This window comes from Lithobates pipiens, unplaced genomic scaffold (genome assembly GCF_037356315.1).
Source record: "Lithobates pipiens isolate NorthernLeopardFrog02 unplaced genomic scaffold, aLitPip1_a1.2 Scaffold_3, whole genome shotgun sequence".
NCBI classification, from domain to species: domain Eukaryota; kingdom Metazoa; phylum Chordata; class Amphibia; order Anura; family Ranidae; genus Lithobates; species Lithobates pipiens.
Genome location: NW_027507790.1, coordinates 89404834 through 89430573, shown reverse-complemented (window position 1 = coordinate 89430573; position 25740 = coordinate 89404834). Strand labels below are relative to the sequence as shown.

General features: G+C 42.6%; 1 protein-coding gene across 2 annotated transcripts in view; it reads left to right on the top strand.

Moving 5' to 3' along the window:
* The window catches only part of HECTD4 (HECT domain E3 ubiquitin protein ligase 4), a 269419-nt gene that overhangs the window by 149943 nt on the left and 93736 nt on the right, over positions 1–25740 (top strand). For both annotated transcript variants that reach the window (XM_077462034.1, XM_077462033.1), the window contains exons 29-42: positions 5028–5203; positions 6128–6263; positions 6404–6545; positions 6699–6865; positions 7024–7170; positions 13245–13429; positions 13789–13942; positions 14999–15279; positions 15839–16028; positions 16674–16755; positions 18294–18496; positions 18582–18717; positions 19215–19397; positions 25265–25429. In XM_077462034.1, the coding sequence (XP_077318160.1) occupies positions 5028–5203; positions 6128–6263; positions 6404–6545; positions 6699–6865; positions 7024–7170; positions 13245–13429; positions 13789–13942; positions 14999–15279; positions 15839–16028; positions 16674–16755; positions 18294–18496; positions 18582–18717; positions 19215–19397; positions 25265–25429 (2347 nt within the window). The remainder of the gene's footprint in view (positions 1–5027; positions 5204–6127; positions 6264–6403; positions 6546–6698; positions 6866–7023; positions 7171–13244; positions 13430–13788; positions 13943–14998; positions 15280–15838; positions 16029–16673; positions 16756–18293; positions 18497–18581; positions 18718–19214; positions 19398–25264; positions 25430–25740) is intronic.

Below are 25740 nucleotides of genomic sequence, written 5' to 3'. Positions count from 1 at the left end.
GCATGTCCCATCATGGCCTTGAAACACCTGTTCCAATTACTGCAGCTAGGTTTCTACCTGGTCTCCTATAGAACTTGCCATATCTCCCATATGAGAATTTTTTTTCTTTCTTTAGTGGCAATTGCAAGTGATATGTTATGTTATACTTCCTGTTTATTCACACATTCATTGTATTGGTGAAAAAATCACGACAATGTTATTTTATTAGACCCTTATTTACACCCTAAACATTCTTATACCAGGGTGCCTTGGAGACCTTTTACTTCAAGACATCTGATTCTTTGAACCATTTTTGCAAATGCTGATTCTCAGGTCCCCCCTCCAACCTTGTACCATCTTGGTCTAATCCTGACATCATTCTTAGTCACATTCTTGCTTCATCACAACTTTTTGTCTGGCCACATGCTCAGGAACATATTCTTTATTGGTACCCCTCAGTTACATTGCATGAGAGTTTATTTTAGGCTCTGCTGGCGGACTCTTTCAAAGCAGCTCGTACCTGCTCTTCTCCACATAAAGTGGAAGTAAACTCCCCTATAGTTTTCAGCCAAGGAAGCTGCCATCTTTGCCTCTGTTTAATCTTCAACTGCTATAGTGCTGCACATGTGATTCGTTATGACACCAGCCATTGGATGGTTTGATAGTTTGGCTGAGAGCACAGCCAATGTGCAGTTAGCATTCCCGGCATGCCTTTTTTTTAACTGTTTAATTTGATGGGTTTACTTCCACTTTAAGGTCACTTGGCTTCTCTCCTCACTACGTGGGGACGTTGGCTCCAGTATTTTTTACTTTTTTTACTCATTACCATAACAAATATTTCTAGGCTTACACCCTTCAGTCTTTGATCTGAGCTCTGATGTTTCCTTCCCTTTCCGTATTAGGGTTTCTGATTACCAATTTGCCATTTTACAGGCCGAGAAGCCATTCTACTCTTAATTTTTTGCAAAAACTAGGCCTTTTGTAATGGCTGACTTCTATTTGCTGGCTTAGTACTGGAAAAGGTTACATTGCCCCTGTTCTTAGTGCTTCCTTTCCACATCTCCCCCTCTCCACATGTGATCTATAGGTGCCCTGGCACTTGCCTAGTCCTCACCAAAATCTTCACATATGATTCTTGCAGAGATCTCCCAGCATCTCCAAATGCAATGCTTGTGGCATTTGGAAATAGTTTGAGCCAAATAGGATTAAAAAAGCACTAGGGTCAAAATGAAAGTCAATATGTTATGTAACTATACAGGCTGTTAAACATCTCATTGGTTGTTTTTCAAAAAACAGACTTTTGAGATCTCTACCTTGTCCACTGCAGCTGAAAACTCTCATGCTCACTTCCTTTAATGAGGAGACAACTGTGCATCCTCTGTTTCTAAATGCCTGTTGTCCTCTTTTTGCATGCTGCCTCTCTGAAGAGACCACAGCGTGCCGTCCTGCCATCACTGGAGGAGGTGCTCCTCCAGTCCATGGAAAGCTCTGGCATTTCATTCTCCATGGAAGTCCAGATGAGGCTCCGCCCACCCCCCCTCATCATCGGCAAGTGAAGCCCCGTCCGCTCCCGCCTGTGTCCCGCCGTTAGCCGCCAACTGCTCTGTGCCTATACAGGCTGCTCCCAGCTTGGCTTTTCTTTTGTCAATTTACCAAATACTAGACGAGAACAGGCAGAGAGAAGCACACATATTAATAGAAAAATCTGTGTGTAAACTAACCTGCAGGTAAAAACTTATAGCTAAGATATTTTTTAAAATGATATACTGATTTGTACTGTTTTACATAGCACACATCCAGCTATTGATTGACAGATGGGTGTGTATTACGTAAAATGATAGAAGGCATGAGGACTCACAGGAATTGTAGTTCCCTGTGATGCAGATTCTAGCACAGTGGAAGGAAATGACATGCTAGCTCTGCCACCATCACTAGCGTTATACAGCAGAGGATGACTGGTTGAGTGGATTAGAGACCCCAATTGTAGCTATATGGTAGGAAAATAATAATTTCTGTTCTGTTTGCTACCATGTGTAACTTTCAGGTATTTATGAGGATTTACTAAAATATATATGTTGCCTTTAGTTTAAGCTTCCAGGGAGCTTTAGGTAAATTTGAGTGGAGTTGATCACTGAGCCATACCACCAGGGGAGAGTGATCAGACACCGTCCTAGTAGTATAAAGTAATTTAGAGACAAAAGGAACACATGTGGAATTGACTAGGCATAACCCTATTCTGGTTAGCGACATACACGTTTTAGAGAAACAGGAGTATTGATGTCTACATCTTCAGAGGTCCAACCAACCAACTTCATGAATAAATCTATTTAACATGGTTCCCTTTTGAATGAGGGCCTATGGCAATAGGTGGATGTTTGTCTAATGTGGGACACAGATACCCATTAAATTCGCCCACAATCATTACCGGTATATCCGCTTTATCAAGAAGGAAGTGCACCAGCTGCCTAAGGACTAATGTGGAGAATGGGGGTGGAACATACACAATAGCTAGAACATGGGCAAGCTGGAATATTTTACGATGGAGGAAGATGGCACCATCCATTACAATTAAGGCAGTTAGGTAGAGTGTTACCCTGGTAACAAAAAAAGCCAAAGGGTGGGTGTTACCGGCAACATGGAGCACAGAAAGAGCCACACATCTGCAATGTGGACATTCAACTATACACCATGCAGAAAAGGTAAGCACAGGCTGGAGGAACGTCAAAGAGCTGTTTTCAGGTATCCTCTGACCCAGACAGGTGGTTCCTCAGGGAGGATTCATTCCTGTCAAGTCAAGAAGATGCGTCTGATGCTTTCTCAAAGAAATGCGATTGCCCAAATGCCGTACTCTTCAGCCTGGCTGGGTACAACACAGCATAGTTCAAGTGGAGACCTCAGAGACGCATTTTAACCTCAAGGAACATGGATCTTTGGCGTTGAACTTCAGCTGAGTAAGAGGGTTAGAAGGAGACTTTGTCACCATTTTAGCGTATATCCTCACACTCTCTGACAAGGCGTAACATCGTTTCACAATCCCCGTAGTTTAGTATTCAGGCTAGGAAAGTTTGTGGAGGGAGGCCCTTGCAGGTCAGGGTTCCATGGGCCCTTTTAACAGCGAATAGCAGTGTAAAAGCATCCTTTCCGAACATGGTTAGCAGCTATTGTTCTATAGAATCTGTCGGATCCTTACCCTCCACCTGTTCCAGGAGTCCCACAATTCTCACATTATTTTGTCTGAGACAATTTAAAAAATCTTTATTATGGAGATTTTTGACTTCAGCCAATTGAGAGCTAGATTTAGTCTCTGGCATCAGAGGGGGCAGTTTGTCCTCAATTTTGCTAACCCAACTCTCCACAGCTGTGGTGTATTCACGGATTTTCTCCAGATCCTGTCTTTACAGGGAGACTTCCACTTTCAGCCCTCCTAACTGCTCTTGCACAGAGTGAACAGATGCAGTGCAGGTTTGGACAGCCTTGAGGATTTCACTGAGTGTGAGTTGTGAATCTTCCTCCTCCTCCACCTCATGTTAATGAGATTCCCCAGGCTCTGTGCCTACCTCCAGGCCCAGCTCAGGATCTGTGTGTTCTGCATTGGACAGCGGTATAGCCTGTGCTGCAGCAAACATTGCATCCATATCCCCCTGTGTTTCCAGACTGTTGGGGCTGGGCAGCTTTTGGGTGTAATAGAACATATCCCGTGGAGTGTCCTCCTTGTTAGACTTGCCAACCTTACTCACTGTGTCCTTGGCACACCGTGGGAAGGGGGTCTAGGAGACATTTTTTTTTTTTTTTACAAAGAAAGTGTGTATTGAATTGAGAAGATTCACAAATACAGCGTACAAAGTACATACAGTAGGCACTTAAAGCAAAAATACATCATGCTGGATGAGAGCAGAAAGTAACAGAGACCAAACGGATGGAGAAGGTACATTGCAGAGTTGCCAATAGGGTCACATAAATAGGAGGCAGATTACTTCACTGGGGCAGATCGGCAAAGGAGCTATAAACCATCAATACTGTAAGTCCTGGGGAAGAGAGGGGAAAGAGGGGTGAAAACAGAGGATAGACAATCTAAAGGGCTAGCACGTTTGGGATCAAGGATTGTCATCGATGGCATTGCAAGTCTGGGTGACATTTTAATTGCTGGTCACGCTGGTCTATTCTCGGCTTATTCCTCATGTCATGTCAGTAGGAGCTCTGTGAAGCACTGCTGTTAACATGCCTGTTTAGGTTTTCAGAACCTTTTTTTTGTCAGGCAGCTGTTTGGGTCTCTTTGGCTTAATTTGACGCTTTTTTTTTTTTTTCATGTGGGCCTATTGCTGCTGTTTTGACTTTGTTTCCTTTTACTCAACTTATTGCTTAGGGACATCCCATGGCCCATTTAGTTAGTTCCTGTGTATTGTGCTGTACATTAAGGTTATAGGAATTTGGACTTACCTGTAATTTCCATAACTTGGAGTACAGTGAGGAACGCCCACACATCCCCTTCTTTTCCCTGTGATCTCCCTACTAACAATGTGGGCCTTCAAGGAGTGTACAGGTTAGATGGGTACACATTTACAGGCAAGTCAAATGCCTTTGCTGTGTCTACTCCCTCTCACCCTCTGTTTATAATAATAACAAAAAAACTTTTGCCCCAGAAGTGTTTAAGAGCAAACATACAGTCCAATAAAAGGTGTGGGGTTGGGTGGGCCAACGTTTGATGCTGAAGTTGACACCAGCATCTCTTTAGCTTGTTAAAAATTAAAAGGTGCTTGAAATGCTTGTTCGTGCATTAGAGCCTAGCTTCATCTTTCCTTTCACTGAAATTTTTTTTTGGGCTAAGCTGGCCCGAACAAATTTTCTTTTACTAATTGCTGTGACCTCACCGTGCCAGTTTATAAAGGGTTTATCATGGGCTGGTGTACAGCTTTTTGTTTGCCAGTGTCCAATCTTCCTGTAAGTGGCAGTATAATTAGCAAGTTTTTTTTTCTGTGCCCCTCAATGAATGGTTTTACAGTGGCTCAAAAAATCCTATTTCATTAGGGTCTTGTCTTTGTTTTCATCAGAGAGAAGTTTTTCCAAGAGGTGAATTCCTTGACTCAGAAGCCCTCACATCCAATGGCAAAAACAAAAACACTGGTGAAGAGTTTGATGAACCGAGCAGAGCTGCTATTACATGTCACGATTGCAGCACAGTCTGGTATCACCAGGAGCATCTCTGGCACACCAACAGAACCACCAGGTATTTGAAAAACATGATTGAAACAGTAATTCTCCCCCCGCACTCATGACTGATTTTGCTGCACTCATGACTGATTTGGGTTTTATCAACTGCAGTCTTAAAGTGGTTGTAACCCACATTCATGAAATTTGAACTAGGCACATATATATCCGTAGTGTTCTTGTCTCTCTCTGAAACTCTAAGTGTAATTTCTCACTGGTGCTTTGTTCCTCTGTTATCAGCAGGACAAGTTCTCCAACACATGAGATAACACAAGCTCAAAATTTGAGTCGGGAGGGTTCATTCCTCTAGCTATGTGGAGGGGGGGGTGTGTCCGTTTCCTCCAGTCAGCACTAACACAGTGTAAGTGCAGTATCCTTACCCACCCCTATGTACTGCTGAAAGAGGAAACGTTTTTAACACAATCTGCACTTTTCAAAGGGTGTAGAAAGGGGAAGGCAGCAGATGTAAAAGTAAAACCTTTTGTAGGAGGATTTGTTTCATTCATGTATCAGCTGAGGCTATTCACTTCACTTGGGTATATGTGAGGGTTTACAACCATTTTAAGATGCCCTTACAATGCTGATCATCTATAGAGAAAGAAAAATGTTAGTCCTTCAGGAATAAAGTTAAATTATGACGCCGCTATCAAATGGTAGGGTGCAAGATTAAAATTTACAAGAAACAGAATGGCATGTGTATTTGCCACTCAAATGATTGTTTCTATACGTTTCAAACATTTGAGTGGATGCCATCTCTCCAGGCCAGGCAGTGTGAAGTTCAGTGGGGGCTAAAAATTATAGCAGGTTGTAAACCCTATTTCTTTTAAATAATATACCTACATGCTATACTATACTATATACACACGAACACCCCCACAGCCTTTTCCAACTTTGTTACTGCTTTGTAAAACACTTTCTAATGTGGTTTTTGGATATTTCTTAGCTTGCAAATCTATATCGGATGCCAAAGCAATATCCCAAGCAATGCGTCAGCCAGTTTTTCTCCGTAGTATGTCAGCACCATCTGACCTGGAAATGATTGGGAATAGTGACCTGGAGTTTAACAGATCAAATTCAAGGTAAATGTTTCTTAACACTCATATATCTGATCGTTCAAAATGAGATAAACTAGCCTTTCGCATATACGATTTATGATGCTTTGTTTAACAGTTTGTATAGCAATGACTTTTGCCTTTTAAAATGTATGGTATTTTTTTAGGAGACGTAATGTAACTAGCCATAGGAGCAGCTCCTTCACGTTGCTGCAGTCTCTGGCCATTGAAGACAGCAGAGACAAGCCAACTTACAGCGTCTTGCTAGGTCAGCTGTTTGCGTTCATTGGCACCAATCCAGACCAAGCGGTATGTCGCCCTGTACACTGCACATGATTTTGCATGTTATTGACTTTTTATAGTTGAGAGTTGATCCTTTTCTTACATTGCCCTGTTGTATTTACATTTGATGCAAGTCACCATGCCAGAGACTATATGTTTGTTTTTTTTTGTTTTTTTCAGGTATCAAGCAGTAGCTTTTTGCTTGCTGCTCAGACACGATGGCGCCGTGGAAACACACGGAAACAGGCCCTGGTACATATGAGGGAATTGTTGACTGCTGCTGTTCGGGTTGGAGGAGTAACGCATTTGGTTGGGCCTGTAACTATGGTGCTTCAAGGAGGGCCAAGGTTGGAGTTCATTATTACGCTTTTTGAAAAGTGCATATTCATTTTCTGCTGAGATGAGACTGACTCATTTAATGTTTCCTTGTATCTCCTAAAGTACTAAAATATTATCTTCAATAACCTTTACATAATGTTATGTTAAAGTGTTGTTTTCATAACAGAATTGAGGAATTGACATGTGGTGGAATGGTGGAACAAGTTCAGGAGGCCTTTGGGGAGACCATGACTTCCGTGGTGTCACTGTGTGCTCGCTATCCCATGGCCTGCGCAAATAGCATCGGGCTGTTGTGTACTATACCTTACACAAGGTGAGTTCAAGTACAATTTAATGTGGTTCTGTTGAACGATTCTTCATAAAATTAAAGTTTGGCATCTGAATAAGCACACAGTTTTTTTTTCTTTGTAGAAACTGGATTAACCACTTAAGCCCCGGACCAATTTGCAGGACCAGGCCCCTTTTTGCGATTCAGCACTGCGTCGCTTTAACTGACAATTGCGCGGTCGTGCAACATGGCTTCCAAACAAAATTGGCGTTTTTTCCCCCACAAAAAGAGCTTTCTTTTAGTGGTATTTGATCACCGCTGCGGTTTTTATTTTGTGCACTGTAAACAAAAATAGAGCGACAATTTTGAGAAAATTTTTATATTTTTTACTTTTTGCTATAATATCCCCAAAAAATATATAAAAACTTTTTTTTTTCCTCAGTTTAGGCCGATACGTATTCTTCTACATATTTTTAGTAAAAAAAAAAAAATCGCAATTAGCGATTATTGATTGGTTTGTGCAAAAGTTATAGCGTTTACAAAATAGGGGATAGTTTTATAGCATTTTTATTAAGATTTTTTTTTTTACTTTGTAATGGCGGCGATCAGCGATTTTTTTTTTTTATTGTGACTGCTACATTATGGCGGACACATCGGACATTTTTGACACATTTTTGGGACCATTGTCATTTATACAGCAATCAGTGCTATTTAAATGAACTGATTCCTGTGTAAATGACACTGGCAGTGAAAGAGTTAACCACTAGGGGGCGAGGAGGGGTTATGTGTGACGTTGTGTTTTTAAAAAAAAAAATTTATTGTAGGGGGGCGTGGCCTGGCGTGTGACGTCACTGATCATCTTTCCCTTTAACAGGGTACAGACGATCGGTGACAGCCACAGTAGGAAGCATGGGGAGAGGTTTGTTTACACAGACCTCTCCTCGTTCTTCAGCTCTGGGACCCGATTGCAGGACACAATCGGCGATCAGGTCCGCTGATCCACTGGTCACGGAGCTCAGGACTGGGTCGGGGGCGTGCCACCGCCGGCGCGCTCCTGACCCATGGCTGGGCACTTAAAGAGCAACGTACCGGTACGTGCTTGTGCCCAGCCGTGCCATTCTGCCGACGTATATGTGCAGGATCAAAGAAAGGGGGAACGAAGGGAACAAGGGGGACATTGGGACTTTACATGAAGTACGTGGTAGCAAGAGAGTATATGTGCAGGAGGCGGTCCTTAAGCAGTTAAATAGTACCCTTTTAAAATGCCACCATTTTTACAGATTCCTTTGTGTGCTGTTTTAGAACATTTAATAATAAACTATTCTGCATTTCTCTTCTCCATTTGAGGGCACAGAGTATGTACTCTGTCTCTAGGAGGTGGGACACTTCAAGTGGAACTTTACACATCAAAAAGTAAAATTCAACTCACTGCAAGATAATTACTGTTCTTCAGGCTCCCAAATATGCAGCTACAATCTCCACTTCCTCATGATTCATGTGGCTGTGTACCCATATTACCCCAAGCCCTGTCAACTCAGAGACATTCTGTTACTGAGTAAAGTGAACTCGTATTCCCCATTTTGTCATCCCTGTCATGATGGGGTTAAAAAACAGCAGATGATCACTACCCTAAGGGGTTCATTTATACTGTGAAACCGTGAAAGTAATAATATAGATATAACTTATTTCATATATTTAATAATATACCCAGAAGTAGGATATACAGGGTATTGTAATTTGGTGTCCAACATGAGGCTATGTGGAAGGGGGAATATGTCTTTTATATTAACCTCTTGCCGTCCGCACTATACGCGAATGACGGCCACAGAGTGGACCTGAATTTCCTGCAGGCCGTCATGTGATGACCTCCCCTTTGCACTCGCTCCGCGCGCCCCCTGCAGGGCGCGCCCTGTGTTCCCCGAGTCACGAGACTCGGGTGATCACAGATCCGATTAAGGGGGCCGGTCTAGGCCCCTTACCACATGATCAGCTGTCAACCAATGACAGCTGATCACATGATCTAAACAAAAGCTTGCTAATGGTTCTTTGACAGCATGAGGAGAAAAAAAAGCTGATCACTGGCTTATCTGCAAGGGACATCGGTCCGGAAGAGGCAATTCTGCCTCATCTGTGCCACCTATCAATGCCCATGAGTGCCACCTATCAATGCCCACCAGTGGTGCCAATCAGTGCCACCTAGCAGTGCTTGCCTATCAGTGTAACCAACCAGTGCTCATCACTGCCACCTATCGGTGCTCATCACTGCCTCCTCATCAGCGCATATCAATGAAGGAGAAAAAATATAAAAAATATATATATTTTTTTTTATTCTGTCTTTTAAATTTTTAACTAAAAATTAAAACCAAAGAGGTGATCAAATACAACTAAAAGAAAGCTCTATTTGTGGGGAAAAAATGTTTGAAAATTTAATTTGGGTACAGTGTTGTATGACCGCACAATTGCAATTCAGTGCATCAGTGCTGAAAGCTGAAAATTGGTCTGTACAGGAGGGGGGTTTAAGTTCCCAGTAAGCAAGTGGTTAAAGTAGTACTAAATGCCTATCCTTTTTGCATGGATATAATCATTTTAAATATAATGTGCAATACTGGTAAACACTAACTTTAAAGTGGATGTAATCTCTCACATATACCCAGTGAAGTGAACTGCTCCAGCAGTGGGAAGGGAGTCTTGGCATACATTGTGTGACAGCTGATTGTGGATGGATGTGTGCCTTTCCTCCAGAGTTGTGCTGTGAATATGCAGAGTTGTGCTGTGAATATGCAGAGTTGTGCTGTGAATAGACCAGCTCTCTGCTAATCTGTCTCAGTGCACCCACCCTGACACAAATTTCCAGCTGCTTTTGTCTCCTGTGTCGGAACGCTTGTAAGAAGTTATGCTGATAACCTAAGAATGGAGCAGCAGAAAGACACTGGACTTGTTCTTTAAGGTAGATAAGAAAACATTTCAGATATGTGCCTTGGTCAAATTTCATGAATTGGGTTTACATCCACTTTAAATTTTATTGTAATGCCTTATGTTTATTATTAGGCGTTACTTCAAGTCTATTGGCTTCCAGCTTATCTGGGTTCAGATGCTGATCTTCCCTGCACAGAGCCCTTAAAGTAATAACAAAACAAACATGTTCTACTTTCCTGCTCTGTGCAATGATTTTGCACAGAGCAGCCCCCATACCAATCTTTTGGGTTCCCCCGTTGGCGCTTTTGGGTCCTTCAGTGTGCCCCTTCAGCAAGCCGCGAAGAATTGTATAGAGTGCCACTATAGCAAGGTAAAAAAATAAATAAAAGGCTGCATTTTTGGAATCACTTTGTCACCTCCTTCTCCTGCCCAGGCCTTGCATATCCCAAAAGGCATTGTTCCTCACACATTGACATACACATTATCAGGCACTTGGGCTCCTTTCACATTTGACGTTTTGGGTTCTTTGCAGAATTACAGCCCTTAATATGTGTGTAAAATGGTTTGACAGATGAATGCAAAGCAGCGTGTTAACCACTTGCTTACTGGGCACTTAAACCCCCCTCAGTCCCAGACCAATTTTCAGCTTTCAGCGCTGATGCACTTTGAGTGACAATTGCGCGGGCATACAACACTGTACCCAAATGAAATTTTTATCATTTTTTTCCCACAAATAGAGCTTTCTTTTGGTGGTATTTAGTTACAGCTCGGAGTTTTATTTTTTGCTAAACAAACAAAAAAAGATGCAAAAAAAAAATCATGTTTTAATAGTTTGTTATAAAATTTTGCAAACGGGTCATTTTTCTCCTTCATTGAAGTGCGCTGATTAGGCGGCACTGATGGGCTGCATTGGTGGGCACTGATGGGCTGCATTGGTGGGCACTGATGGGCTGCATTGGTGGGCACTGATGGGCTGCATTGGTGGGCACTGATGGGCTGCATTGGTGGGCACTGATGGGCTGCATTGGTGGGCACTGATGGGCTGCATTGGTGGGCACTGATGGGCTGCATTGGTGGGCACTGATGGGCTGCATTGGTGGGCACTGATGGGCTGCATTGGTGGGCACTGATGGGCTGCATTGGTGGGCACTGATAGGCTGCACTGGTGGGCACTGATAGGCATAGTTAAGGCGGCACTAATAGGCACAGATAAGGCGGCACTGATGGGCAAAGATGGGCACAGATAAGATGGCACGGATGGGTGGCACGGATAAGTGGCACGGATGGGTGGCACGGATGGGCACTGATAGGTACCACAGATAGATGGGACTGATGGGCACTGATAGGTGGCACTGATAGGTGGCTCTGATAGGTGGCACTGCTGGGCACTGATGGGCGGCACTGCTGGGCACTGATGGGCGGCACTGCTGGGCACTGATGGGCGGCACTGGGGTGCAGCACCTTTGAGGCAGATTGGGTGGCACTGTGGGGTGGCACTGTGGGGTGGCACTGTGGGTGGCACTGTGGGTGGCACTGTGGGCACTATGGGCACTGACAGGGGGCACTGACGGGGGGCACTTACTTTTTCTTTTATTTTACTTCAGGATGGCACTGCGGGAGGCAGGTGGGCACAGGCAGGTGGCAGGTGGTCCCTTGTATTGATGGCCGTGATCGGGACTGATGTCCCGATCACGGCCGCCGGTGATCGGCTTTTTTTTTCTCTCCTCGCGCTGTCAGCGCGAGGAGGAATAATAGCCGATTACCGGCTCCGTTCTATCACATGATCAGCTGTCATTGGCTGACAGCTGATCACGTGATAAGGGGTCGGGATCGACCCCTTACACGGATCGGTGATCAGGCGAGTCTCACGGACTCGCCGATCACAGAGCGCGCCGCGCGCGCCCCTCAGGGGGCGCGCAGGCCGCTCGTAACCAGGACTACGTCAATAGACGTAGTCCCGGAAATGTAGGTCCGCGCTAATGCCGTCATTTGGCAATAGCGCGGATCTGAAGTGGTTAAAGGCTGTGAATTGGCTCGCCCTCTCTCTGTATCAAAGGTCTCCTGCTGCATTATATTCTATATGGGAGCAGTTCTATTGTTTGCATAGACATGAAAAGTTGCAGGACACAATTCAGGAAGAGTGCTAACAATGTGGAGAGGCTGGGATTGTAACAGCTGATGTGTTGAGCACGGAAGCTGCTTGGGCTCCCTTGCTGTATTACTATGCCGAGAAGAGGTCTGCCCCATTTGTGAGATCCTCTGACAGAACACAGAGTTGAGAAGACGGGCAACCAGGAATAAAAAAAATAAAATAAAATATCTGGTGCTACATTGAAAAGGAGTAGCAAAAAGCTTAATTTTATTCTGGACTACAAAAAGAATAGTGCACAATGATAGCAAGTACTTTTTAAGAGTCTTAAACCATTGTACACTTTCAAATGTTTTTGTTGTTTTACCTTGCTACTAGTGTAGTTCTATTCTCTTTATTGTTTATTTGCCGTACTTTGCAATGATGAGCCCTTGTTTTGTGGCTGCAGTTTGTAGTGTCAAGGCTGATCATTTTCCTTATGTCAGTGTATTGCTTCAGCTACCCTCTCTATCCGCCAAGAGGACAGGACAATTTGCTGTCCCTGGTCACACAGCATGCAATGCATTTGCCTTGCCTTCAGCTCTGTGCTGTATCACAAATATGGGAATGCCAATGTAATAAAAAAAAGTAAACATCTTCCACATGCATGGTGAGCTCTCTGTTTATGAATGATCTGCTTGCTTGTGTCCGTTTCAGATCAAATTACTGTCTGGCTCTCACCTGCATAAGCACTATACTGAGAGACCCAGATATTGTGGAATATGTAGTTTCTTCACAGGAAATGTTGGCTCTCTCACTACAGGCAGATGTCATGCATTAACCTGTGCAGTGACATGCCAAATTCATCAGGTTTTAACACAAACAAACTGTTGACACAAAAATGTGAAGAGTTACTATAGGCTATACATACAGGGCAACACATGACACCATGAAACTACAGGATCAATGCACATGTTATGTAGGTGAAAACACAAATTGTAGGTACTAATGTTTACAGTGCTGTTAAGTTTTGTATTTTTTATATTTCTTTGGGTCACAGTACCTTTTCGGAGAAAAGTAACTGCTTTTACTGCCTTGTAATAACTCTGCTTTATTTTGTTTGTCCCCTTGGAAGGAGTGAAGAAAAATGTCTGGTCCGCAGTGGATTGGTTCAGCTTATGGATAGGTTATGTAGCTTGAGCAACCAGGCAGAGTCAAGCTCAAGTGAGAAACAGACCAAGAAACAAAAAGTGGCAACCATGGCATGGGCAGCCTTTCAGGTCCTGGCAAACAGATGTGTGGAATGGGAGAAGGAAGAAGGTTAGTACAGTTAATATATGGTGTTCTAGTGTTGAAACAGTTGAACCCTGTGCATGATATTGTGCACTGCATGTGCCAAGTTTGATATGGGCCAAATCTTGATATTATAAATAATAAAATGTCTTGGATCCCGTATACAACATCCTACTTGGTGTGTACAGGTCTGCACAAACAAGTATAGGCATTAGTAACATTTACCTAATATAGTAAATGTGCATTTCATGTGATTTGCTTTGCTAGTAAAGGCTGTCTTTATAAAAAAAAAAAATCTTAATAATGGCATTGGGTATGATATATTTATTTTGGTGTAAACATCAGTGTTCATAGTTTAATTTCATTATTTACTGTGAACTTTGAAGGTGGTTCTACAGAGGCGGTCCATTCAGGTTTGGCTCGACAGGTGTCCACTCTCCTTACCAACCATTTGGCAAGAGCTACAGAATGCTGTGGAAATCAAGCTGCTGGAAATGATGCCCTCCAAGATGTTCTTAGTCTTCTGAATGATCTGTCTAGGTAACTTGTGTTTAACGAATGAGTCCTTCACTGTTCTTTGCCCTAAGTCCTAAATTAAAGAGAACCTATAATGGTAAAATATAAAACGTTATTTTAATATTCAGTCTGCCAGAGCAGTTTACAAATGGATTTTTAATCTTTCATATAAAATGTTTTGTTTTTTTGTTTTGTTTTTTGGTTGTTTTTTTACCTATTTGAAAGCCATTTTTCTGTGGCTGATTGTACAGTTTAACTTTAGTTGTGATTTTTGCTGGGTACACGAGCCAAAAATAGTCAGTTCGTCAGGAACCAACCGATGTTCAGCCCATGTTGTACTGCTGTCTGATAAGCTGGCTTCACCACCATCTTCTATCTAACGGCATGGTGGAAAAACAGCATCCAATCAGCGCTGACCCGTATGTTATGGCGTGGGAATGGTCTAACGGTGGGGCTTCACAAACATTGCTTATGTTAGTACAGTGATCAGTCAGTTTTTTTTCGTTCAGCTCGCTGGGTTAAATAAAAAATAAATAAAAAAAAGTTTAGTGTGTACTGGGCTTTAGGGTACTTGCACACTGTGCTGATGTATGAACATTAGATATTCCTGGCTGGAAAAACACAAGGGCTGTATAGCACTTACACATATTGGCGCGTACACATAAAACTTCTTCTAGCTTTATTTTATCCAAAGGAGTGTGCATGTAAAAATACTGTCTGACAATGCAGATTTTTGTATTTTGTGCATGTTTTCACGCCTACTGTATGTGTACAGACACTTTGAAAACAATGGTCTGCATTTACATTAGTTTAAAAAAAGAGCACATAGGCCTAAAATTACTGTTTTTAGGCAGCATTGTGCAAGAGGCCTTAAGGTTATTTGGATCTGTAATGATTTTACTGTAACAGAGAATAATTTACATACAGATGTTTTTTGACACTAGATTTTGCTACACAAACCTTTTATTGTGCTTTTAAAATGTTAATGTATGAGAATCAGTTTATGAATCAAGCAGTTATTCAATTATCTAGCAGATTTTTCTTGCTTTGTTTTTTAATATTTTGCTTCCTTTCACCTAGGAGTCAGATAGGGAAGGCAATACTAAGCCAACCAGCTTGTGTGTCCAAGCTTCTTTCACTACTTTTGGATCAGCGTCCTTCACCTAAACTTGTCCTTATCATCCTTCAACTGTGCCGGGCTGCCCTGCCACTCATGAGTGTGGAGGATTGTGAAAATGTGGAGCTTCCTCCATGGAGCTACTCTGTGCCGTCACTGAATAGTGAGCAGGAAGATCCCAGTGACCCGGCCTCTAAGATTGCATCCTTACTTCTGGCTAAGCTGGCTGATTATGTGGTTCCAGGTAAATATGCACATACTTTGTTGGAAAAATGTCAAACGCAAACCCTCCCAAGTACTTATTTTGCAGACCATTTTGGCGTAGATTGATGTGGATATATTGGCGAATGTCTGCTTGGAAGCACAACAAAGGCATCATTGTTGACCAATGTTTTTCTTTAGTTGACGCCTTTCTACTGATTCTGATTTTAGCCACTTCTAAGATTGAAAAGGGAGTGGGGATTTGGGCGGGGGGGTGCGCACATATAGGAATACTAAGATGACCTGCCAGTCATATGCGATCATTTGGCAATTTAATTTTTGCTTCAATAGCACACTTCCTGGCATAAAGGGTAAAAATGCCAGTGTCAATTAGGGTAATAGCATGAATGCGTGTACCTTGTATTTTGTACTAAAAGAAATTCTAGATGGTATTGCCTACAGCTCCGGGTAAAATAAAAAAAAATAAAAAACTGCAAATTACTTTTACATTGATTTGTCACTCAGCAGGGAAGGAAAGATTGTTAACCAGTGTAATGATTTTTATGACAGACACCAGGATTCGTTTCTGCTTTCTATTATAGGATGTCAGACAGTTCTTTCCCCCACTGCCTCTGAGCCAGATAGCAGTTTGTCTAAAGCTAGTCCAAAAAACTCCCAGAAGGGCGACAAGGATACCGGGGAGGAGAGTGAAGCTGTGGATGGTAAACTGTCCATTTTTATCCACAAGCGTGAAGACCAGTCTTCTCACGAAGTCCTGCAGCCTTTGCTCAGGTAATGCAAGGAGTCCCATAAATGTGTTTTTCTACTTTTACAAAATAAATACATTGAAAGTGGTTGTAAACCCTTACATATACAATATCTAGTGACGTGACTGGCTTCATCTGTAGTCTTCTCTGCATGCATTCAAAATCCAGAATTTTAAAGCTGGTTTGAGATGTCAGAAAAAAGGTGGTGGAGAGCTGAAGTTACACTGTGCAGAGCTCAGTGAGGAGAGCTCTGACAGCTGATTGGATCGAAGGGACACTCCCCCTTCACACAGTGCACAGGAACAAAGTTGAGGCTGTCAATCAGCTGGAGCTCTCTCCCCTGTCACCATTTTTCTCTAGGTTTCAGAAAAACTTGTTAGAAGTGACTCATGCAGATATATTTGAGACAAGTACACAGGTTAGAGGAATATGCTTTGAGAGAGAGATATATAGATATAGATATATATATAGATATATATAGATATATAGATAGATATATATATATATATAGATATAGATATATAGATAGATAGATAGATAGAGATATATATATATATATATATAGAGAGAGAGAGATTTTTTTTTTTTTTTTTTTTAATCTGCATGTTTAGCGAAGTTCTATTTTATGCTGTTTTTTTTCTAAAGTCTGCGATATTATTTTATCTTATAGTAGCTCAGAAGGACGACCATTTCGTCTTGGCACTGGTGCCAACATGGAGAAAGTTGTGAAGATGGATCGAGATATGACCAAAGTTTGTATTCATGTTTTTCTAATGAAAAAGAATGTGCTTGTTTGTACAATGTGAGAACTATAGAGGTGCACGTTTTTTTGCATACTAGTGGAAGTTTTAAGGAACACTATGCCAAAACAAATGGACATAGTGTGCAGTAAAGGGTTGTTTGCCTCTGGAGTTTTGAAAGTAATGCTCATACTGCTTTTCTTTAGTTGATCTCTTATTCATGTTTACAGTAAGGGGGAATTAGGAGAAAAAGCTGGCAGTGAACTGCACATCTTTAACCTTGCTTTGCTGCTTAGACTACTAGAAGTTCTAAATTATAAACTGCATGGAAATGTTTTTGTGGACCATAGTGTAATTCAGATCAGTAAGTACGATAAATGGGGTGGGGGCACGTGCCTCTACAACAAAGGTGGACAACCTTAAAGAGGTGTGATCTACCTGTACAACACGGGAGAAGTCAAAGGTCACCGGGCACAGTTTCTGACCTTACACCGGATTTAAACCTCTAATTGCAGTACTACCGTGCTGCAAACATGTGCATTGCACGGCAATCATGGGTTTAAATCGGGTGGTGAGAAGGCAACATATTGCCTCCTCACCACCTATCAAAACACACTCTGATCGCTTTTCAGAGGAGCAGCAATTAAATGAGCCCTTAGTTGCGTTCAGCAGTGGCACCTTAGGGCTCGTTCACATGTAAAGCTGGGGGTAGTAAAACAGCAGGACATAATAGACGTCTATGGCTAAGAGCAGTGAAGCCACAGGAAAGCTGCAGGTGCACTGCACCCACGGTGTGGTTAAACCACAGCACATCAGTATGGAAGCAGCCTCTACTGATAGATCGCAATCTACAGGTTGCTAACAGGTTAGCTGTGGCAGCTCCCAAGTTTCCATTAAGGCTGCTCTTCATCCTTTTACTTCTTTATTGCCTTAGTAGGCCCTGGACAGAAATCTGCCTTTTTACCACTTTATTGCCAGCTGTGATTTTATTTTTATTTTTTTCTTAAAGACTAGGGTGGCTCTGGCCATTTGTTCTATTATCCTGTTGCCAGCTCCTACCTTGGCTTTCTAAGCAGAAATTGGCACCATGGACTGTTATGAATAATTGACCCCTATGTTGAAAATCTTACTGTAAGCCAATATTTTAGGGGTAAAATAGAATTTTAGACAGCCATAGACTGTTTGAATTTCGGCTGGTTCTTTCAAACCATGTACGGGCAGGCTAAATGTACCCAAGTTCATCGATCAATTTGGGCACAACTAGTCTGTTGGATTTTACATGCGATTTATTGCTGTGTTCTCTCTTGGGGGAATCAAGCAATTTGCAGTGGTTGCAGGAAAGAAAATCGCTCCATCTATGGCTGGCCTTACTGTGGAGGCATGTGTTCTCCTTGACAAAAATGTCCTATTTTTATATATATATATATATATATATATATATATATATATATATATATATATATATATATATATATATATATACATACATACATACATTTGATTAACATTTTTTTTATTACATTTAATCTTACTGTCTGACTTTTCTACAGAGTGGCTGCTGTGAAGTTATCACTGAGGAGACTTCCGCTGCTTTACGTAAAGCCAACAAATGGGCCCAATCTGGTTTAATTGTAAGCGTTGGGCCACCAGTGGAGACCTTGAGTCCTGAAATTGCTAGTGGCCTTTCTACTGGAGACAAAAAGAAAACTGCCCAAACCTCAATCTGCAGAGAGAGGAATTCAGAGCTTGCCAGGTACAGAGCCTGCCTGCCTGCATTAAATAACAAATATTTATTTGCTGTTTCTAAAAATTTTCAAATATGTGTTTTCTTTTTTTAGAACTGATCCTGTGCGTCCTTTCATCAGTGGACATGTTGCAAACAGTATGGCTGCAGAAGTGATTGCGTTGCTCCACAGTTTGCTGATGGCCCCAGAGTCCACTGCAGCACAGATATGGACCACAACTGCAGAAAAGGTAAAAAAAAAAAGCCATCAGCTTGTTAATCTGTATTTTTAAGGACCTCATCAGTTATTGACCAGCTAACCTATTAATGTATGTACTGTGGTCAGTGCTACTGCATTGACTTAGTTGAGGAAACCACACTTGTTAGTTCATTGAAGAAAGAGGTTTGGGATTTTGTATGAAGCATACAGCTGGGGGGGGCATGATGCAAATTGTCTGACCAGTTCGTTGTATAACTGTAATTACAAAATGTCAATGCAATGCACATAAAGAGTATAATACAATAAAAATGTTTTCCATATATGATGTGTACAACCAAAACATAATAATTGATTTCATTCAACAGAATGTATATTTCAATTCTGTGTGTGTGTGTATACATTAGTCTAGTTATTATGAGTCCAGATGTAAAATTATTTTATTTCCATTCTGTATTTTGCACTGGATTTTTCCATAGTTTATTTAGCACTAAATGTTGTGTTTTATTTTTTTTTATTTTGTTTCTACAGGTCTTGTCCCGTGCCCTAATGCATATCCCTCAGCTGGGCAAGCATGCCGAGAGTATCCTGGAGAATGGTAGCGGGAGCAGCAGAAAGCTGGCCAAGTTGCAGGGCATAGCTAGACAAGCTGTGGCAGCTCTCTGTGCCCTTGGAGGGTTCAAGGAGACAATTAAAATAGGTTCCGAGGTTCAGGTAACATGTTTTGCATTTTACAAGTAACATTTCAGCATTAAAACAAGGACTTTGGTAGCAGTGTCCAAACATGTGTTATTCACAAATATCAACAACATTTTACATACCATGGTCCTTCCTTAGTTTTGGTATCAAGTTTGTATATTTGTTTTTGACATAATAAGAGTGGCCAGTATCAAAAGACATCTTATGCCCTGTACACACGGTCGGACTTTCTGACAACAAAATCCGTCGGATTTTTTCTGATGGGTTTTGGCCCAAACTTGTCTAGCATACACACGGTCGTACAAAGTTGTCGGTAAATCCGATCGTTCTGAACGCAGCGATGGGACTATAAACGGGCCAGTAGCCAATAGCTTTTATCTCGTAATTATTCTGTTGTATTGTATGAATTTTAGATCCAGCTCTCAAACTTTGTGTGTTGGAAATTCCGGTGGAAAAAGAGCCCACACACGATCAGTTTTTCTGACAACACTGTACCATTCGCACATTTTCAGTCAGAAAGTCCGACCATGTGTACAGGGCATTATACTGTCTTGCTTATGTTAAGGCTAATAAGGAATAATAACAATCCTTCTAATATTTAGGAAATAACACCATAGTCCTTTTTCGCTAGCTACATTTGAATTTATAAATTAAAATAAGGAAGCCCTTTCTATTATTTTTTTTTTTTGTTTGAAGCTACATTTTTGCAATCACGGGTTAAATGAGCCATTCTAGTACAAAAACATGTCAAGAATTATTTTTGCTAATTACACCATTATACACTCCTCAATTCTGCACATTTCCTATATATCCTATCTACAGCACTGTTGCTCCTATCTGATTGTCTCTGTAGTAATATTTTTTTTTTCTGCTTTGTGCATAGTTGTTTAGTTCATACCCTGAAAGAAGGACTTCAGCACAGTGTTTCTGTTTTTGTGTTAACTAAGAGAGGGTTAACTAAGAGAGGGTCATGAGGTTTCTAATGCTGTGTACACACGTTTGGACTATCCGGCGGACAAACCGCCGGACTTTGAAGCGGAGGTCCGCTGGACTTTCCGAACGAGCGGACCTGCCCACACACGGAGAAAAGTCTGTTAATTTTGAACGCGGGTCCAGGTTGCTGGGACTAGCGAAGGAGGTCAATGTCGCTGCCCCCATTGGTGAGATTGACACCTCGCTGGCCCCATCACCTGGTATGGACTTAAAGTGGAAGCCCTACGCTGAAAAAAATGATGTGGGGTTCCCCCCAAGGTCCATATCAGACCCTTATCCGAGCACGCAGCCCGGCCGGTCAGGAAAGCCGTACCAGGCCGCGTGCCCTCAACATGGGGGGTGCTTTGGAGAAGGGGGGCCCTGCGGCCCCCCCACCCCAAAGCACCTTATCCCCATGTTGGTGAGGACAAGGGCCTCTTCCCGACAACTCTGGCCGTTCGTTTTCGGGGTCCGCGGCCCGGGGGGTTATTGGAATCCGGGAGCTCCCTTTTAATAAGGGGTCCCCCAGATCCCAGGCCCCCACCCTATGCGAATGAGTATTAGGGTACCATGTATCCCTCCCCATTCACCTGGTGAAAAAAGAAAAAAAAACACATGTTTTTAAAATTTATTGCACAGCTCCAGTGGTCTTCCATCTTGGGGCGTCTTCTCGCCGGACTCCTCCTCTATCTTCTGCTAGCTCTTTTACTAGCGGAGGAGCGCGGCTTTCTTCTTCGTCGTCGCTGCCGTCCGGTGTAGTGATATAGTCACAAAACCCACTACATCCGGGGGTCGTCTAACGACTTCAGGGGTCTTGTCCTCCGGGACTGTGACATCATAAGGGGGCGGAGTCACCATGTGACATCACCCGGTGACCCTGCCCCTTGTCCCTATATAAGTCGCTGCACAACACACCCCTGTCATTGCGGCCAGAGAGAGCGTTGAGTCAACATATCAAGGAAGGAGAAGACGAGAAGGCGGCAGCAACAGAAGACCAGGCCACCGCTAGTAAAAGAGCTGGAAGAAGAAAGCGGAGGCCCAGCAAGAAGAACCGAAGAGGGGGACAAGACCCCCGAAGTTGAAAGAAGAGGCGGCGGGGACAGAAGACTGAGCCACCGCTAGTAAAAGAGATATAAGAAGATAGCGGTGGCCCAGCAAGAAGAACCGAACAGACAAGACCCCCGAGGTCAGAAGAAGACCCCCGGACGGCGACGCGACGAAGAAGAAAGCCGGGCTCCTCCGCTAGTAAAAGAGCTAGCAGAAGATAGCGGAGGAGTCCGGTGAGAAGACCCTCCACGACGGAAGACCACGGGAGCTGTGCAATAAATTATTTTAAAAACGTGTTGTTTTTTTCTTTACACTTTTTTTTTTAACCAGGTGAATGGGTAGGGGTACATGGTACCCCAATACTCTTCCACATAGGGTGGGGGGCAGGGATCTGGGGGCCCCCTTATTAAAGGGGGCTCCCAGATTCCGAAAAGACCCCTGCCCGCAGACCCCGACAACCAACGGGTAGGGTTGTCGGGAAGAGGCCCTTGTCCTCATCAACATGGGGACCAGGTGCTTTGGGGTGGGGGTCCGCAGGGCCCCCCTTCCCCAAAGCACCCCCCATGTTGAGGGCACACGGCCTGGTACAGCTCGGGGGGGTGGGGGCGCTCGCTTGTCCCCATCCCCTTTCCTGACCGCCCGGGCTGCCTGCTTGGATAAGGGTCTGATATGGACCTTAGGGGTGGGGGGGCCCCCCACACCGTTTTTTCGGCGTAAGGCTTCCCCTTTAAGTCCATACCAGGTGACGGGGCCAGCAAGGTGTCAATCTTTTGCCGATGGAGGCGGCGACATTGACCTCCTTTGCTAGTCCCGTCTACCTGGAGCCACGTTCAAAATGAACTGACTTTTCTCCGTTTTGTGGACAAGTCCGCTCATTTCAAAAGTCCGGTGGACTAGTGCACAGACGGCAGTCCGGCGGACAATTTCGAGTCAAAACTTCTTTCTACGTCTGCCGGATGGTCTGATCGTGTGTACGCGGCATAAGTCATCCACCTGTTAGCGCACCATACATGCTCCACATTTTCTCACTTCTGTGCTGCCCACCTCTAACCTATTGTACATCCTCAAGACAAAAAAAAAAAATCCACCTCCCCAGCCACAGAGGGGAGAGTATTTCTTCACTGGTCTGCATGTAAGATAACGAGTCCCCAAGGATGATCACGTACATGGCAATCACTGATGGAGCTGTTGCTTACATATCACTGTCACTATCACTGTCATATCACTATCAAGAGCATTTTCTCATATGGCTTTTTTATTGTAACAATCTATTACATCCATTCCATTTACATTTATTGTGGATTTAACTTTTTCTAGATGTTGGTATATGTGCTCAAGATGGCCTGCAACCAAGTCTTCACTGATGAGCACCAGTGCCTTTACTTTTCCAACCCTAGTTATTTAGTTAACACATACATAAGATTTTCACATCATAAACCTGAAGTTCAAAATAATTGTGTCGGAGCCCATCCTGCTTTAAGGCTGGGTTCACACTGCTGCGGGGGGAGATCCGGATGTGATTCGCACCGCAAATCACATCCGATCTCCGTAGCGATGCAAGTTCAGCCATACAGATAGTATGGCTGAATTCGCATCGCTCCCACAGCAAACTCGCACGGGACCCTTTTTTTGGTCCGCAACAGAATCGGATCGCATGGGGGTTCACACCATGCGATCCGATTCCTGTGCGAGTCGGCAGATCGCACTGCGATATGCGGACGGATCTGGGGGTGTCATTAACATATCATTGACACTCCCAGCCGTCCGCATAGGGCAGTGTGAACTGCCGGCGGGAGTAATGCGATGCGGGAAAACGCTGCTGATTCGGGGCATTCCCGCATCGCAGCGGTGTGAACCCGGCCTAAAGGATATATGCATTTTTAGTTCACGTAAATTTCAGGACTCAATTCCTCACACTAGAATGGGAGAATACTTTCCTAAATACAGGGTTCTAGTGGTCGGTTTTTGCCTCCTGCCCTGTGCTGCACAGCCTCTTCTTAAAATGTCTTTAGCCTGTCAGCATACACACAGACACAAGCACCACATTTATCTGTGCTGTTTCAGAGGTGTGTGGTCACACCACTGAGGAGGAGTGACCACACACTGCCCCCCCCCCCCCAATTTGTATAGTTGGAGTTATCAGGCTTCCTCAAAGCGATTGTAAATGATCACCTTATAAAACAACCAATTCAAGTTTAAAATAGAAATGAAAGGCAAAACATTTTTTATAGATTTTTATAAATGATCACATTCCCTCTGTTCTCGCTGCATTGAAAATTTTGGGCTGGAGAAGTAGCAGCACACTGAAGTGTCTGTCTATGCAACTATGATGAACCACAATCTTGATGATCACAGCTAATCTCTGATCATTATCAGTTTATGAAACAGAGATGATCTGGGGAGAACATGTTCTCCGCATGCAGAGAATTGGTCATTGACAGAAACGGGCAGTTTATGAAGGTGCGATCTGAGCACTTTACGGCGATCTCTGTCAAAGTGCTCCAGCTCAGAGGTGGAAAATCAGGGAGGGATGAGAGAATCCCTGGAGAACTTTGATTGACTTCCTTCTTCCTCGACCAGACCCCCCCAAGATAGTAAACCTGTCCCCCTGTCATGCTTGTTTATGTGTGTGTGTATGTATATGTATGTGTATGTATGTGTATATATATATATATATATATATATATATATATATATATATATATAATATAATTTGATGTGTGTGTATATACAGTGGATATAAAAAGTCTGTTAAAATGTCAGGTTTCTGTGATGTAAAAAAGTGAGACAAAGATAAATCATTTCAGAACTTTTTCCACCTTTTAATGTGACCTATAAACTGTACAACTCAGTTGAACAACAAACTGAAATCTTTTAGGTGGAGGGAATTAAAAATAAAATATGGAAACATAAGTGTGCACACCCTTAAACTAATACTTTGTTGAAGCACCTTTTGATTTTATTACAGCACTCGGCCTTTTTGGATATGAGTCTAGCAGCATGGCACATCTTGACTTTGCAATATTTGCCCAATGTTCTTTGCAAAAACACTCCAAATCTGTCAGATTGTGAGGGCATCTCCTGTGCACAGCCCTCTTCAGATCACCCCAATGATTTACAATGGGATTCAGATCTGGGCTCTGGCTGGGTCATTCCAAAACTTTAATATTCTTCTGTTGAAGCCATTCCTTTGTTGATTTGGATATATGCTTTGGGTCATTGTCGTTCCTCTTTATTTTCAGCTTCCTAGCAGAAGCCTGAAGGTTTTGTGCCAATATTGATTGGTATTTGGAACTGTTCATAATTCCCTCTACCTTGACTACCCACCATACCCATGCTTCACTGTGGTTATGGTGTTCTTTTGGTAATGTGCAGTGTTGTTTTTGTACCAAACAGATCTTTTGGAATTATTGCCAAAAAAAGTTCAACCTTGATTTGATCAGAGCAGAACTCATTTTCCCACATGCTTTTGGGAGACCTCCGATGTATTTTTGCAAAATTTAGCCAGGCTTGGTTATTTTTCTTGGTAAGGAAAGACTTCTGACAACTAGAGAACTGATCACAGTATGCTCTCCTGCTTAGTGTGGTCAGCTTTTAATAGGAAAGTAGAGGGAATATCAGGAACACCAGAGATTTCCCACAAAGGAATAATACAAAGAGAGCAGGATACTTTCTCATACAAGTACATGGTACACCAGGCAAATATCAGGAATATGAAGTGTTGGGGTAACGAACACTTTTAAGAGTTTTTTGAATATTTTTTTTTTAAAGAAAGGCAAGTGTTAAGTTCTGAAATTCTACTTTCTGCTTGTGTTTGCCTACCAGGCTACATTTAGATTGTATTTATCCTTCTTTTCAATTAGGTGCTTGGTAACGGAATTTCTGGGAGTATTGGAGTGGTTGTATCTATAAATGAACAAGAGGGTATTGCAACTGTGAAATTTCCATCTCTAGATTTTAGAAAATCCTCAAAGGCCTCAGACACATTGGCAATCCCATTGTTTAGGCTCAGTGTTCCTCGCTCTGAGGTAAGGATTGTCTTCATAGTACATGTACACATTGTTGTGACACATTTAGTCTGTGTATTATTTTCAGATCTGTCTGTTTTTATGTGCACGTGTGTATATCTACTTTGCTGTGGTGTAGGTTAAGGTCACCAATATGTAAAGATGTTTGATTAGGCAAAGTGCAAAAAGCAATAGAAAAGAAACAAAAATTGAATTGTGTATTTCAATACTCCATGGAATTCATTAATAAACGCAAAAAAAATCATCCCCCTTCGTAGGGACTGCTGTACATTTGGTGGAGTCAATTGATATTTTCAAAGAAAATTCTTAAA